A 15566-nucleotide genomic window follows, 5' to 3' on the forward strand; every position below is an offset into this window, starting at 1 on the left:
TATATATATATCTTGCATTACGCTTCACAAGGTAAAAGAAAATACAGTATTAATAATGAACAACCAGGCATATAAATGCCCTAGTGCGTGACAAACACCTCCACCTTAATAATCTGAAAAAGCACAGTGAATCTGATATATTAAAAAGTTTAGTATACACAAAGGTCAAAGTTTGAAATAGTTGTAAATGGAAATGCTGGGTAAAAAAGTGGGTTGTAATGTAGCATGGGAGGGTACACAATGGCCCTGTGGTGTCAATTAAGGTACAGTGAGCATTAATTAAACAGTTTTTCTTTGAAAAAAAGTGTATCAGCACCTAGAACCATTAAAATGTGTGCAAGTAGAGCCAGAACATTATTACCATCATTTTGATAAAAAACATACAGCCTAATGAATGAATAAAATGTATGAATTCACTTTCTTTTTACAAAATTAAATACTGATTAAATGAGTAAATTATCTGGTTTTGACAAATTGTAGCGAAATATATTTTATTTTAAACAGGAGGCGGGGGTATGTCTGTGGAGTAACCTATCACCAGTATAACAGGCAGTACATGACATGTAAACACGTGAATATCGCTAGTTTAACAAAAAAATGTTTGAGTTATATACTTAAGCCTACAGAAAAAAAGGAAACGCATGCAGAAAGATACCATAAAATCCGGACTATTGAGCGCACCTGACTATAAGCCGCACCCACTAAATTTAAGAAGAAAAAAAAATTTTGTACATATATAGGCCACACTTTTCTATAAGCCGCAGGTGTCCACGTTGTAACATGAGATATTTACACAGAAAGATGTTACAGAGAAAGATTTTTTTTTACTTTTAATTAAATAATTAAATTCTGAACAGTGCCTGTAACAGGGCTGTTTAACAAAATAAAATACAGTAGCCTACTAGAAAAGTCATTAATCACTATCGTCATCTTCCTCCTGCGCACTAAAACCACTAAAGTAGTCTTCTTCAGTGTGTGAATTGAACAGCCTCAGAATCACTTCGTCACACACTTTCTCAGTCTCTCTTTCGTTGTCGCTCTCAATGTCACTTTCATCTCGTGGCAAATTCGCCCTTGTGCTTGTCCTGTCCTCTTTGTCACGCAGCACTCCAGCCTTTCGAAACCCATTGGTGATAGTGGATTTTTTGACACTGCTCCACGCTGTCAGGATCCACTGGCAGACTTGAGCAAAAGTTGCTCTTTGCATGCGGCCAGTTTTGGTAAATGATTTCTCGCCACTAGTCATCCAAGCCTCCCACTCAACTCGGAGTGCCACTTTAAATGCACGATTCACACTGATGTCGACTGGCTGCAAATATTTCGTTGTGCCCCCAGGAATCACAGCTGGAATTGAGTTTGTCCTCTTGATGGCTGCTTTCACAGAATCTGTTATATGGGCCCCTCATGCTGTCCAAAACGAGCAATGCTTTTTTTCTGTGAAAAAACCCTCCCGATCGCTTGCTGTAGCTCTCTGTCAGCCATTCCTTCATTAGGCTTTCCTATCATTCACCCTTTCTTGTTGACTTTCATGATGATTTCTTTTGGAAGTTTTTCTTTTGGCATCGTCATCCGCTTAAAAATCACCATTGGAGGAAGCTTTTTGTCCGGATGCTGTGCAGCTCAGAACACAAGTGAAATGCGTTCTCTCACGGCCAGTTATTTTCAGTGTGACGGACGATTCACCTTTCTTGTTAACAGTCCTAGTGACAGGCAGGTCAAACATCAAAGGTACTTCATCCATATTTATGATGTCGTCTGGTCCAATGGAATTCTTGGCTATATTTGTTTGAGTGAATTTGCGGAAGTTTGTAACTTTTTCCTCGTAGTTGGGAGGGAGTTGCTGACACAGAGTCGTCCGTGCCCTGATGGACTGGCCTTTTCGTCTCATAAATCTGACACCATGACGGTCCACCTCTAAAATCTTCAATCTTCTTTTCGGTGGCGATTGTTTTGGCTTTCAGTCGGGTCTGCACGGTGGAAACACGTCGTCCGTCTGCTCTCTGTGTGTTCACCCAGTCATCAAGAACGTTTTCAAGTTCGGGCCATCTGCTTTTCTTACCTCTGAAAGCTTTTGTCGTCTTTTTTGGATTGAGTCAGTTCTTCACGCTGGTGTCTCCAACGTCTCACCATAAATTCATTGATGCCAAGCTTACGTGCAAGCAGCTCTATTCCCTTCTTCGACAGCCAGATCGATCGCCTTTAACTTGAAAGCTGCATCATATGCATTTCTTCGTGTGTTTTCCATGATGAGGGTGTGTGCGTGAAGCGCAAAATGACTGATCTGAAGAATTTAGTGTAGAGTGCATTTGATTTAATTCGAACAGTGTCATTGGTCCACTGTAACCTGTTTGGTAATTTCATTGGTCTGATGTGACGAGGCTAAATGCGGCATGAAGCTCGTTAGCCTGTAAAATCCATAAATTAGCCACATCATTGTTTAAGCCGCGGGGTTCAAAGCTTGTGAAAAAAGTAGCGGCTTATAGTCCGGATTTTACGGTAGATTAAAAAAAGAGGAATCACAACAATTAAAGAACCAGTTAAATGACTGACATGGCATGGATCATATGGTGGAAAAATTGTCAGAATGCTGTTGCCGCATCAGGTTTGGCTTTTTTTCCCCCTCTGCTTTTTTTTATGCCGTTCCAATGCAAACAAAAGATATAAAGATGAGAACACCAAAGAATGTGATTGCAACAATTTTCTGGAAGTAGTGTGTTATCTGACAAAGGCAGGGATGCCAATATTTTTGGCCATTACTGTACCTGCCACAATTGAAGGACAGTTTGGAACCCAGCAACGATGTCTTTTGTAACTCGCTCATGTCTGGGTAGAAAAACCAGTGCATGAGACCACGGGAGGGCAACTGGAGACCTACAAACAGCTCGCATGTACAGCACGGTGGGGCACTGAAAAACCCATACTGTTATCGCTGTTTTGTCCTACGCTAACTAATGGAAATAATTTCGATATTTTGAATGTTTTGTAACCATGTGCCGCATGAGAGATGTGAAGGAAGATGCAGAGACACTGGTTATCGGAGTTTTTGGACATATGCAACACAGTGAATGGATGTTTGTGACCTTCCCATTTATAATTCATGGAAGGTTGAGGAGAGATGCTGGTAAACACTGCTGGAGTTTGTTGCAGCTTTGGTGTTTACTGGATTTAATTTCATTAATCATCCCAGACTATTGGCTGCTGTAGGAGTGGGTGGGGAACTGAGACCTTGTCAACTTTGAGACACTAGACCATTTTTGTTGGACCTTTGCTATATAGAAAAAAAGTCACTTTCAGCTTTTCCCGTTTTTAGGGGTCGCCACAGCGAATTGTCACACTGACGACTCGACATTTGCCACGTTTTTACACCGGATGCCCTTCCTGACGCAACCCTGACTAGAACCTGGGCCGCAGCGGTGAGGGCGCTGCACCTTAACCACTAGCCTACCAGGGATGGCTTATCTTTGCTGTATATTGGATTTAATGTTAATCATGGGAATGTAACGGTAAGTCTTTTGTTTAAAACTCTGCATGCCTTTTATTGCGCTGTTTCTGAAGAGAAAAAAGATGTTGGGTTATAAAAGGCCGTTTAGTTAAAAGTGGAGGCCTTCTAAGTTAAATACAGGAATTCATTTTTAACCGTAATTTAAATTATTTGTTTTTACATTGCCATATACCAGAACTAATTGTCTGAACATCCTTAAAATTAAACTGTGATGGGGAGAAACACTAGCTTCTCCAAAGTTAAAAAAAACCCTATTTATTGGATTTAAAAAAAAATTCTAACAGAACTATTAGGATTAAACTTCCTTTTATGTTGGCATGAAACAACAGCCTTTCCCTATGTTTAAAGAGGCCATGGCATGCTCATTTCCAGCCATATAATGTTTAATCTTGGGTACCTCTAGATTAGCTTGGCAGCCCTCATAACTCCAAATAGTCTGTAATTATTTCAGAACAATAAAACCAGAGAGGCTCTTCCTAAAAACGAGAAGATAATTCATGAATTTCGTTATCTCACAGTGGACAGCACAATGAACTGCAAGGGCATTAATTAATTTGAATTTCTCCTCCATAGATAGGTAAACAACGGTATATGTACCGATAAAAAACAAGATTTGTTACACACACACACACACACACACACACACAGCGGGTAATTGAGAAACCCCATGTAACTGTCCAAATGACAGGTTTCATTTGAGATGTGGGTTTATGTTCGTTGTTAATGGTGAGAGTATTACTTTTGTTGGTAAAAAGGTTTATTTTGAAGGGCAGTGTGTGAACCATGTGACTGGAGTTGAGTGAAGAGCACCAAATGTGGCATTATGGGACAGAGACAACATGGACAGAGAAGAGACATACAGCCCAAACGTTATCTGCACATGGTTTAGAGGCGCAAACGGTGAGATGTACATGTTGTTCATGTGCCTATATTTGTATATATTTAAGATTCTTGTTACTTTGTAGCTTTCACGGTGTCCGAGGAGCTGAGAGAAAAATAAAACATTCTAAAGACATCTGTACGAAGCGTAATGATCCTTGAACTAGAACTAGACCAGTGCAGCTACACCCCATATTTTAACTGGCATAATGCAGACACAGTAACTTCTCCAGCCTTACAACAATTCTCCCTAACATTACAGAAACAATGCATTAACAGACACGCAACATTTATTTTTTTTTTTTTAACTTACTGTTAAGTCCCACCAAGAAGTGGAAACATCACTCCCTTTCAAGTACCGTATTTTCTGCACCATAAGGCGCACCGGATTATAAGGCGCAGTCTTAATTACGGGGTCCATTTCTGTACTTAACCCATACATAAGGCGCACCGTATTATAAGGCGCATGCTAAAACGTAACGGAAGCAAAACAGTGAGTTTAGTTGAACTTTATTCTACTATTTAACAATACACTCACATTATTTTTTAATCAATCTTCTCCCACAAATCCACTTCCGAACCATAGATTCATTGATTTTGAATTCTTTCGCAGCTGCTCTATTCCCATTTACAACCGCGTAACTGATAGCCTGTAGTTTGAATTGTGCCTCGTAAGCATGTCTCTTCACTGGTGCCATTTTCGGGGGTCCTTAGACCGGTTTAGACTGGTTTATCGCTGCCAGCCTACGTAGTGTACAGTCTTATGCAAAAGTTTAGGCACCCCTTGATAAATAACAGATTTTGGTGATTTTTTATTTGAACAGATGTTAACACAGTTTCTCTTGGAAATGGAAAAAATGCACAATATTTTCAGCAAACAGTGATGCATAGTTACTTCTTATGCCATAAATTGAACAAAAATAAAAAATAAAAACATTATTATGGCATGGTGCAAAAGTTTGGGCACCCTATGACCAGCATACGAGCAGTTCTGTCCGAGAGTTTTCTTGGTCTTCCAGATCTCATCTTGACCTCCACAGTTCCCCTGATCTGCCATCTCTTAATTACATTTCTTACTGTGGAAACTGCAAGCTGACAACGCTTTGCTATCTTCTTGTAGCCTTCTCCTGCATTGTGGGCGTCAATAACTTTCATTTTCAGGGTCTTACACAGCTGCTTAGAGGAACCCATGGTTGCTGGGTGTCCACAAGTGTGTGCACAAGGTTTGAAGAGTCAAAGTATTTGTACAGCTTTGAAATTGGCATTTACCAATGACAGCTGTTGCTGTGCATCAGATCTAACGAGCTGATTAAGGTCTGATACCTTGTGAGAGACTTTGAGACTCTGGAACTCTTAGGGTGCCCAAACTTTTGCACCATGCCATAATAATGTTTTTATTTTTTATTTTTGTTCAATTTATGGCATAAGAAGTAACTATGCATCACTGTTTGCTGAAAATATTGTGCATTTTTTCCATTTCCAAGAGAAACTGTGTTAACATCTGTTCAAATAAAAAATCACTAAAATCTGTTATTTATCAAGGGGTGCCTAAACTTTTGCATAAGACTGTACGTATTACGTCCCTGTGTCAGTGGGAAATGGTCCGACAGTCAATCAAGCGGAGTGCTTACCAAAGTCGCACAACAACATTTTTACAGATTTTGGAACTCAGTGCACACATAAGGCACACCGGATTATCAGGCGCACGGCCGATTTTTGAGAAAATTTAAGGCTCTTAGGTGCGCCTTATAGTGCGGAAAATACGGTAGCTCCAAGATCAATAAATCCAACTGGTGGTCGCCGAGTTGTCCCCCACATGACCACATACATCCCCAAAGTATTGTAATTAATTCCAAAATGTAGCATAGCACCAACATCATCATCATGGATCGTTAATCTGCCCGTTAACCAGCAACACATCACATGCAGCAGACACACTGGCCTCAAGCAGTCACAACAAACAAGTACTGTGCTCTGGGGGAATCCAGCATTGATGAGGGGGGGGGCTTCAAAAGCTGGCTGTTTGTAGGTTAGACCCAGTCAGGTAAAGCAACAAGTCCCTGTACATGAACATTCCTGGACATGCAGTAACCTCAGGCCCGGTATTTTTCCCCCACATCTTCTGGTCACAATGCAGCAGGAAGTAAAACATATCCACAAAACTGGGTGCAGTCAAAAAATTCCGCTTTTACAAAGGCACCAGTGAATGCCAGGCAAGCTCACATGAACGCGCAACTGCATGGAGATTATGACCATTCAAGGAAATCCTTAATCAAGTAATATTTTATTTAATTAGAAAAACGTCTCACAAGCAAGAGTTTGCGAGACCTGTATAAACTGTATAAACCTGCTTCTGCATAGGCATACTAGAACATACATATACCTAATTTTTTTTTTTACTTTAGGCCACATCTAAGGTGATAATTCACCATTGTAACATTGTAGATAAGTAAAAAAAACAAGCAAAACAATGCCATGGGCTCTTTAAATTAAATACGTTTGTTCATCGAGACATCTCTAAACACCCTGTGTAAAGAATGGACCCAGGTGGAGGCATTATCCAAGCAGAGAACCACAACTGCAGACTACGAAGCCAGCTCATTATAACAAGAAAGAGAAGCAGCTGCACTCTGAAAATGAGTAACATCTTCTAAATGGTGTTCTGGAACTTCAGATCCCTACAGACCTCTACTGGAGCCCAAAGGCTTCGGAACAAAGACGACTTCCCCAATCTACTATGTGGAATCTTCAGAGCTAATGGCTATACTCCTGCTAACAGCTAAATGTCTTCATGGCTAACATCTGATGCCTCTCTTCAAACCATAGTGTTTCCTGAACTGAAGCTCATAATTATCAGAACTTATAGCTAAACCTCTCTCCAAATGTATAAGTTAAACCATAAAGTCTAGATCTCAATGTAATGTGGATTTAAACCAGGGGTGCCCAATATGTCGATTGCAAAGGTAGTGTTGGTAGATCGCGTGCCTTTCAAAAATTAGATGTATCCGGCGTAAAACACATGCCAAATGTTAACATGCGAATGGTCACTGTGACGATTCGCTATGGCGACCCCTAACAAGAAAAGCAGAAAGTGACAATCATTAATATATAGCCTATCACCCACCCTCCCTATGGCATTTGCTACTTGATTGACATGCAGGGCAGCCAGTCTGAGAGCTCGTCTTTTCTGACACACGAGTCACCAAACATGCACAGTCAACAGCACGAGCTACTTCAAAACTCCAGTGAGCGAACTAACTTGTCAGCCTTCAAATTAATTTCTACTAAAGGGTATAAAATGAGTGGGGGAGCCGAATCAAGTAAGAAACCGCAGCCTGTTTGTGGTCAGACAATGTGGACACCGTGTCCTCCCAGCAGCCCACAGCTTTAGGTTATGAATCAGAAACTCAGCAGAGAGGGTTTAAAAATGCATTCCTGGATCTAGACTGTGTAGATTCATGACTGGATAAAATAATGTGTGTGTGTGTGTGTGTGTGTGTGTGTGTGTGTGTGTGTGTGCGCGTGCACGTAGGTCAATCACTTTGACTTGGTAAATTGAAAAGTAGCTCGCAAGGCGAAAAGGTGTGGGCACCCCGATTTAGACAAATAACTCATACCCCACCATTGCTAACCAGAGACCAGTGATTCCTCCAGCCATCCACTGAACACACCCTGTTACAAATGTACCTTTTGAATTTATATTCAGCCTCAGCATAGAGGAAAAGTTAAAATGGTGTTAAAACTATTAAATAAAGTACCTCATTAAAAAAAAAAACACACACAAAAACAAACAAAAACCCACTAACACTTAGGCAGCTGGAAGTATCTTCCAGAAGTCTTATCATGATGAAGTACACAACATTTGACAGTTTATGAGTTAACATTTGTACCTTTTATAGACTATCTTGAGGTCCCTCCATTCTAGAAAGCTGCACATCTTTGGTTTGCGAGCAAGCACTATCTGCATCAGCTCTCTGACCATCTTCTTCTTGTCACGCTCAGCTGTGGCTGTGTACCACTTCTGCAGCCGCAGCTTTCCCTGCCGGCTGAATAGCAGCATGAAACGCATCTATAAAGAGACAGGGATGAAAAAACTTAAAGAAATAAATGCCAACAAATGGTATGTAAATTGTACTATTGGTCCAATAAGGAAATTTCAAACAATTTAAAAAACTGATGGTATGGATGTTTTTTTCCCCCTATTGTTTATTGTGTGGCACTGCTGAATATACACTAGTTCAAGGTTCAAAGTGTTTATTGTCATAGGCACAGTAAGGAAACATATTTCCCTGCACAATGAAATTCTTACTTTGCCATCCACACAGAAAGCCAAACAACACAAGTGAACTATAAAGCAGATACTGTAAATATACAAATACAGGGAGGGTACTGGCAGAGTGTGTTCATTGAGCCAATGTCATTGGAGCAAGAACAAGACAGGTCACCATCAGGGAGCTCCAGAGTAGCACAGCAGGGTAAGGTCCACCAGGACAGCAGTATTCTTGTTTTATAGTTATTAAATTGAACTTTGAGCTTTTTCTCTGCTTTATTGTTTATCATTATTTGCATTTATTTTGGTCATTGTGACTGGTATTATGAAGATTGGCACCAGACCCCAACAATTCAGTTCAATTCAATTCAGTTTTATTTGTAGCGCCAAATCACAACAATTGTCATCTCAGGGCACGTTACATAGTAAGGTATAGACCTTATTATTATTATTACAAAAACCCAACAAATCCCCAAAGAGCAAACATTTGGTGACAGAGAGAAGGAAAAACTCCCTTTAATAGAAAAAACCTCTGACAGGCCCCTAATCTTAAAGGTGCAGAGCGTGTCTGCCTCCCGAACTGAGACTGGGAGCTGGTTTTAAAGGAGAGGACATTGAAAGCTAATGAACGCAGCGACCCCTCTGTCTTTGAGTTGTGTGCCTTAAAATGTGTGTTATAGTGCGTGTTCACGTTTGTTGTGTTTATGTTCTGGTGCACGTAGTTAAATATCTAATCTGCGCCAAAGATACAGTCGCCACTGCCTTGTGGATACAGGATATAAGTCAAAACATTTTAACTTGAACAAGGGAGTTACAGAGGAACTTTGAGGCCTGGGGCTTCTCTGCTGGATTCCTACATCACCGTACATGCCGGCTGCATCAAGATTCTTCTTGCTATTGTTAATAAACACTGCTCTCCGATGGTGGGGTTTATTATCATCAAGTGTCAACCTTTCTATTTATGTAGGGAGCACTCAGTAATTCTGTTGATAGCTGTGTACATTCCTCCCACAGCTAACACCAGTGATAGGAGTGAGGCACTAGATGAACTCTACCAGGCCATCAATAAACAACAGAAAACGCACCCAGACTGATTCCCCATCACAGCTGGGGACTTCAATCAAGTTGATTTAAAGGTTTTACTGCCCAATCTGCACCAACATGTGGACTTTCCAACAAGAGGAGACAACACATTGGACTTTGTGTACACTGCATGCAAGGGAGCCTACAAAGCCTCCCCCACCTGGGTCTCTCTGATCACATCACCATCATGCTGAAACCTGCATACAGACCCAGAGTGAAAGCCATCAGACCAACACAAAAGGAGGTATGTGTGTGGCTGGAGGGGGCTTCTTATGCTCTGAAGGACTGTTTTGACACTACAGACTTGGACATTTTCAAACAAGCAGACACTCATAACAATCACACAAACATAGAGGAATACACTGAGGCTGTCACAGCATACACCACAAAGTGCATTGATTATGTCACTTACCTCAAAAATATCAGTGTTCGTGCCAACCAGAAGCCATGGATGACAGGTGAGGTTCTCAGACCCCTGAGGGCTCGGGATGCAGCTTTTAGGGCCAGTGACACTGCAGGCCTAGCGACAGCAAGAGCCAACCTGTCCCGTGGAATCAGGGAGGCAAAATGCCAATATAGCAGGAAAATATCTGGACACTTCAGCAACACTAGAGATGCACAGAGTCTCTGGTGGGGTATCCAAATCCTCACATGCTATAAACCCCCACCTCGGAAATGTGATAGTGACATCTCTCTGCTGAACAGCATCAATGACTTCTTACAGTGACTGAAAAGAAATAAAAATATGAGAACACAATAAGAAATAACGTATAGGTATATACATGTATAGGTTTAAGATTTATGATATACAGTGCATTCAGAAAATAATCAGAGCCATAAACATTTTTCACATTTTGCTATGTTGCAGCCTTATGTTAAAACCAGACAGCACTCAAGAGAGTGCAACCTCTGCCAAGGGAAACTCAGTTAAAAGCCATATTTCCATGAGAGTTTGACCCTCATAGTATGACTGCTTGACCATGAAAACCTACTACTGGCATTTGAAGTTGATAACATTATTAGTTTGAAAGTTATTCAAGAAAAATGCCTGACATGAGACATTCACTTATTGGTTTAGTGGTAAAATGGGGATTTCAACGGGTGGACCACAGGCAAAGTGGTGAAGATGTCATATTTCTGGAAGTTTGTTATGCTTGATGGATGTCCAGGATGATGATGCTAAATGCTGAGCTGAAGTCCACAATGAGTATCGGTGCATAGGTCCTTGGGGAGTGGAGGTGTGCAGTACCACATTGACTACATCATCCACTGACCTGTTCGCCTGGTAGGCAAACTGCAGGCAGTCCAGCAAGAGTTCTACGATGTCCTTTGGGTGGGCCAACACCAGTCTCCTAAAGCAGTGGTCCCCAACCCCTGGGCTGCGGACCAGTACCGGTCCGTGGATCAGTTGGTACCAGGCCGCACAAGAAATCATTAATTATTTCCGTTTTATTTATTATCTGAGTCTGAATGATCTTTTATTTTGAAAAATGACCGCATTCTCTCGGTTACATCTCGGTCACTTGAGCGCCAAAACTGGCTTACTTGTGCGACATATTCAGCCTGCTCAATGAACTCAATCTGTCACTTCAGGGGAAAATGACAACTGTCTTCAAGTTGGCAGATAAAGTAGCTGCATTTAAAGCCAAACTGGATTTGTGGGGACGGCGCGTCCACAGAGGCATTTTGGACATGTTTCAAACATTAGCGGGGATTTTGGGTGAGACTGAGCCTGAGCCTTCATTCTCCCAGCTGGTGCACGATCACCTGTCTTTGCTTTTAAAAGAGTTCGAGCGCTACTTCCCAACCACAAAGGACCCACGAACTGCCAAGGAATGGATCCGCAACCCATTTGTCAACAAACCAGGTGAATCCAGCAGGTCTGTGCAAGAAGAAGATCAACTGCTGGAGATCGCAAATGACGGCGGCCTTAAAAGTATGTTCGAGACAACAACTCTGTCGGTGTTCTGGATTAAAGTCATGACAGAATACCCTGAGATCGCCACCACAGCACTGAAACGAGTGCTGGGGCTCAGGGCTCCCATTGATTTAGCGTTATGGGGAGTTAAAAATTTCAACACAGTGGATTCACGTTTATTTATATTAACAATATAAAACAATCTACGTACGAATGATGAAAAAATGCACTGCATTGTATTTTAATGGGCTACATCTTAGGAATGTCACACTAGTGCAACACTCTTACACAGGAACATCACATTTACAGTACACTGCCTTTGCGTTTTGCATCAGGAAAAAAAGACATTTTACACTAGTCCATCTGAAGCAAACTCCAGAAGCACTGGTACACAGCCTTTAAACCTTTCTCCTATGCGGAGTTGTGTTAAAATATATGTGTGTCTGAGTGTTCTTAAGAAGAAAAAAAAAGCATTCAGTGGTACAATGCCTTAAACCTCTGTTGGGGTAGCTACAGTATATTATAATTATATACAGTAAACTAACAGTTATGCTATCTTTAAGATCAAATGCAGTTTTCTCTCTGCTGTAACCATCCATTTTCTCAATTTCAATTTTATGTGTATAGTACCAAATCACAACAAAAGTCATCTCAGGACACTTTACAAAGTAAGGGGTAGACCTTACTATTATTATCATTAGTATTATTATAGAGGAAAAACTCAACAAATTCCCCTTGAGCAAGCCCTTGGTGACAGCGGGGAGGGAAAAACTCCCTTTAACGGAAGAAACCTCCAACAGACTCTGGCTCGTGGTGGGCGGCCTTTTGGACTATTCATAAAAACTACACTTCCAAAACTTTTGGTGTTGACAGACGTTCATACAAAGCCCAGTGGAGAAATCAGAAATGAGAGCATGCATGGCCTAGATTACACTCTCAAAACTGTATTTGCATCTACAAACCACTGTCTATCTATGCACTCTCAAATGCTGAGCTGCAAACTCACTAGTGCTTAAAAACATTAGGGTAGCGATCTACTTCCACAGGACCCCCCGCCCCACTGCTCCTTTGGCTTGGCTGGTTAGTAACCAGCGATCACTCTGTACAGTAGCCTGTAAAATGCTTCAAAGTGCTTCCCTTATTTGATTATTTTATAATTAATCATATTAAAACTAAACTGAACTACATCTTGGATGCACAATATTTAAAGGAATTTCAGAATAATGCTGTAAATTAAATGCAGTTACAGTAGGCACTGACATCTGTAACTTTACACAGCAAGGGCAAATCTTAGGGGCAACTATGTGCCTACTGCATAATGTGCCATCTGTCAGTGTCGCATGAAACCTGCAGAGGGCAGTGTGTGTGACTGTAACATCTGACTGTTTTGAATCTGTAGCATTTTTAACAATGTTTTAATTACAGTTTAAAATCAAAGCTTTGCTTGAAAATTGTGATTTGTTAAACTGCAATATAGATTTGAAAAGATTATCTGCTCTGCCCTACAGCAAAGTAATATTCATACAGTATATGTGGAGTGGCCACATACAGGGACAAGGAAAAGTACGGTGTGCATATACTTGCAGTATATGACCACATTCGTCTGGCTGTGTTGTGTACCATTCAAATCAAATATACTATAATCCTAACTCAGCTGTATTTTCCAGTATATTTATTACTTTGGCACCGATATACTGGTCTGTAGTCAATGTAGTAGAAGACACAATAAGCCAATACGGAAGGACAGTTGCAAAGACTAAATAAATCTAAGGGATATGTTATACGTCATTGTAGGCACCCCCACCCCCAAGATAACCCAGTGATGTATGAGGCAGTCAGCTTTTACTGAGCAGTTAGGCCAACTTAATTATACAAACATTCACTTTACACTTGGTACTGATTATATGGAATATCTGCAAGTAAATCCCTTTTTGTTATATTACATAGCCTTATGCTGGTTTACTGTTTGCACATTGAGAGCCGATATACCTGAGTCAAATTCCTCGTGTGTCCATCACACCTGGCCAATAAAACTGATTCTGATAACATATGATCATACTGTTAAATACACCCATCAGGCACAACATTATGACTACCTGCCGAATACTATTTACATAGGAGTCAACGTGACAGTTGGTTGGCACTCGTGTCACTCTGCAGCTCACTGTGTATCTTCTGTGAATCAATTTCCTTCCACAGTTATACTGTCAGGGAGAGCACAGATGTGTCTACAATTCAGTGAAAAACTTATGTAAAAGGAGTGGAAACTGTGGTCGTGAGGACAAGTTAGAGAGAATTTTTTTAGACAAATTCAACAGCCTCACCACTCTAGGTGTGATATCACCACCATAGCCCCTGACTCTTTTTCTTCATAGAGACCAATGTACAGTATTTCTCATTTTTTACAATTTTAACAAAGATTCAAATAGATTTTAATCTTTTGAAAAGTACAAATGGAAGTTTCAAAAGATTAACCTACAGTAGGGCAACCTCATCATCATTGAGCCGTGGACGTCCATGACCCTGTCACCAGTTCACCATTTGTCCTTCCTTAGACACTGTTGGTAGGTACTAACCACTGCAGACCAAGAACACCCACCAAGACCTGCAGTGTGGGAGATGATCTGACCCAGTCATCTCACCATCACAGTTTGATCCTTGTCAAAGTCACTCAGATCCTTACACTTGCCCATTTTTCCTGCTTCCAACACATCAACTTTGAGGACTGAATGTTCACTTGCTGCCTATTATACCCCACACACTGACAGGTGGCACTGTAACAGATAGTCAGTGTTATTCACTTCAACTGCCAGTGGTCATAACGTTATGCCTGATCAGTGTACGTTTCCAACAAGCAAAGGTTGTGCATATAGTGAGACGATGTCCTCACTAGAACTGGTTTGAAGTGTTTAAGGTGAACGATGAAGAAGCTATTAGAAGAAAACAAGGTGTAATACCTTATATGCTCATACTGCATGAATCAAAGGAAAATGCATGTGCATAGAATTGTGGCATCTCGGATGGATAAGAAGTTTGTTTAAAATATACAGAGAATAAAATGTGGAAGGTTTGTCGAAAAGGAGACACACCACCGCCGTTTTAGCCACACTATAAGCAATTTAGAGACGGTCCCTAACTACGGTTAGTCATTTCCCCTGTGGTCTGTCATTCGCCCAGGTTTACAAAGCAACTACGGTTAAACACTGGGTCACTGGTATGAAATGCCACTTGTGCAACATCGAGCAAGGTTTCTTCTGTAATGCACAGCAAATCTGTCAACGATCGATAAAGTCTTTTGAAAGTTATTGAGAATTAGCCTCGCTCAATGCCTGAATATCCAACGTCAAACTGTCTACACCACGGTGATATAAACGGGCCATGTGCTGATTAAATGCCCTACAGCCAGCATAAATTTTATGCTTTAATAACGTTACGGCCTTTAGGCTTACAGGCTATGCTGAGAGGAACTAGGTAAACGTAGCGCAGGTGAACACTTCCTGAAATCATACACCTTGCTATCATTAGCTTAGCGCTGCCACCTGCATTTTTTTTTTAAAGCCAATGAGACGCAGAAACCTACCATTGTGTAGGATTCTTTATGAGCTACTGTAACGTTACAAGCACGCTCTTCTTCTACACCGTCCAGTCCAATGAAATCGTTCACCGCAGTTAAGGTTGACGGTCCATCTTTGTGTCCGATAGTGCACTATTTAACTAAGCCAATTCCCTGCTACACTGAGCAGTTCCGCTTATGACGAGCATGCGTACACTGCGTGCGTGGCTTCTTCTTCTTCTAATAGATTTCCGGCAGACTGTACACCATTACACGTAATGCCCCCCACAGGAAGACAAATGAAAAGGAAACTTTTCTCTCAGGCAAAGAATAGGTTATCTTAATAATAATAATCTAAATA

General features: G+C 41.0%; 1 protein-coding gene across 2 annotated transcripts in view; it reads right to left on the bottom strand.

The window, feature by feature from the left end:
- The window catches only part of ap1s1 (adaptor related protein complex 1 subunit sigma 1), a 37737-nt gene that overhangs the window by 17019 nt on the left and 5152 nt on the right, over positions 1-15566 (bottom strand). The window contains exons 1-2 of one of the 2 annotated variants that reach the window (XM_020594989.1): positions 15233-15428; positions 8272-8450 (exon numbers count right to left, since the gene is read on the bottom strand). In XM_020594989.1, the coding sequence (XP_020450645.1) occupies positions 8272-8450; positions 15233-15235 (182 nt within the window). In that variant the 5' untranslated portion in view covers positions 15236-15428. Of the gene's footprint in view, positions 1-8271; positions 8451-15232; positions 15429-15566 lie in introns of those variants that run through there. The other variant, XM_020594988.1, reaches the window with a different exon arrangement.

The sequence above is a fragment of the Monopterus albus genome, unplaced genomic scaffold (genome assembly GCF_001952655.1).
Source record: "Monopterus albus unplaced genomic scaffold, M_albus_1.0 scaffold25.1, whole genome shotgun sequence".
Classification (NCBI taxonomy): domain Eukaryota; kingdom Metazoa; phylum Chordata; class Actinopteri; order Synbranchiformes; family Synbranchidae; genus Monopterus; species Monopterus albus.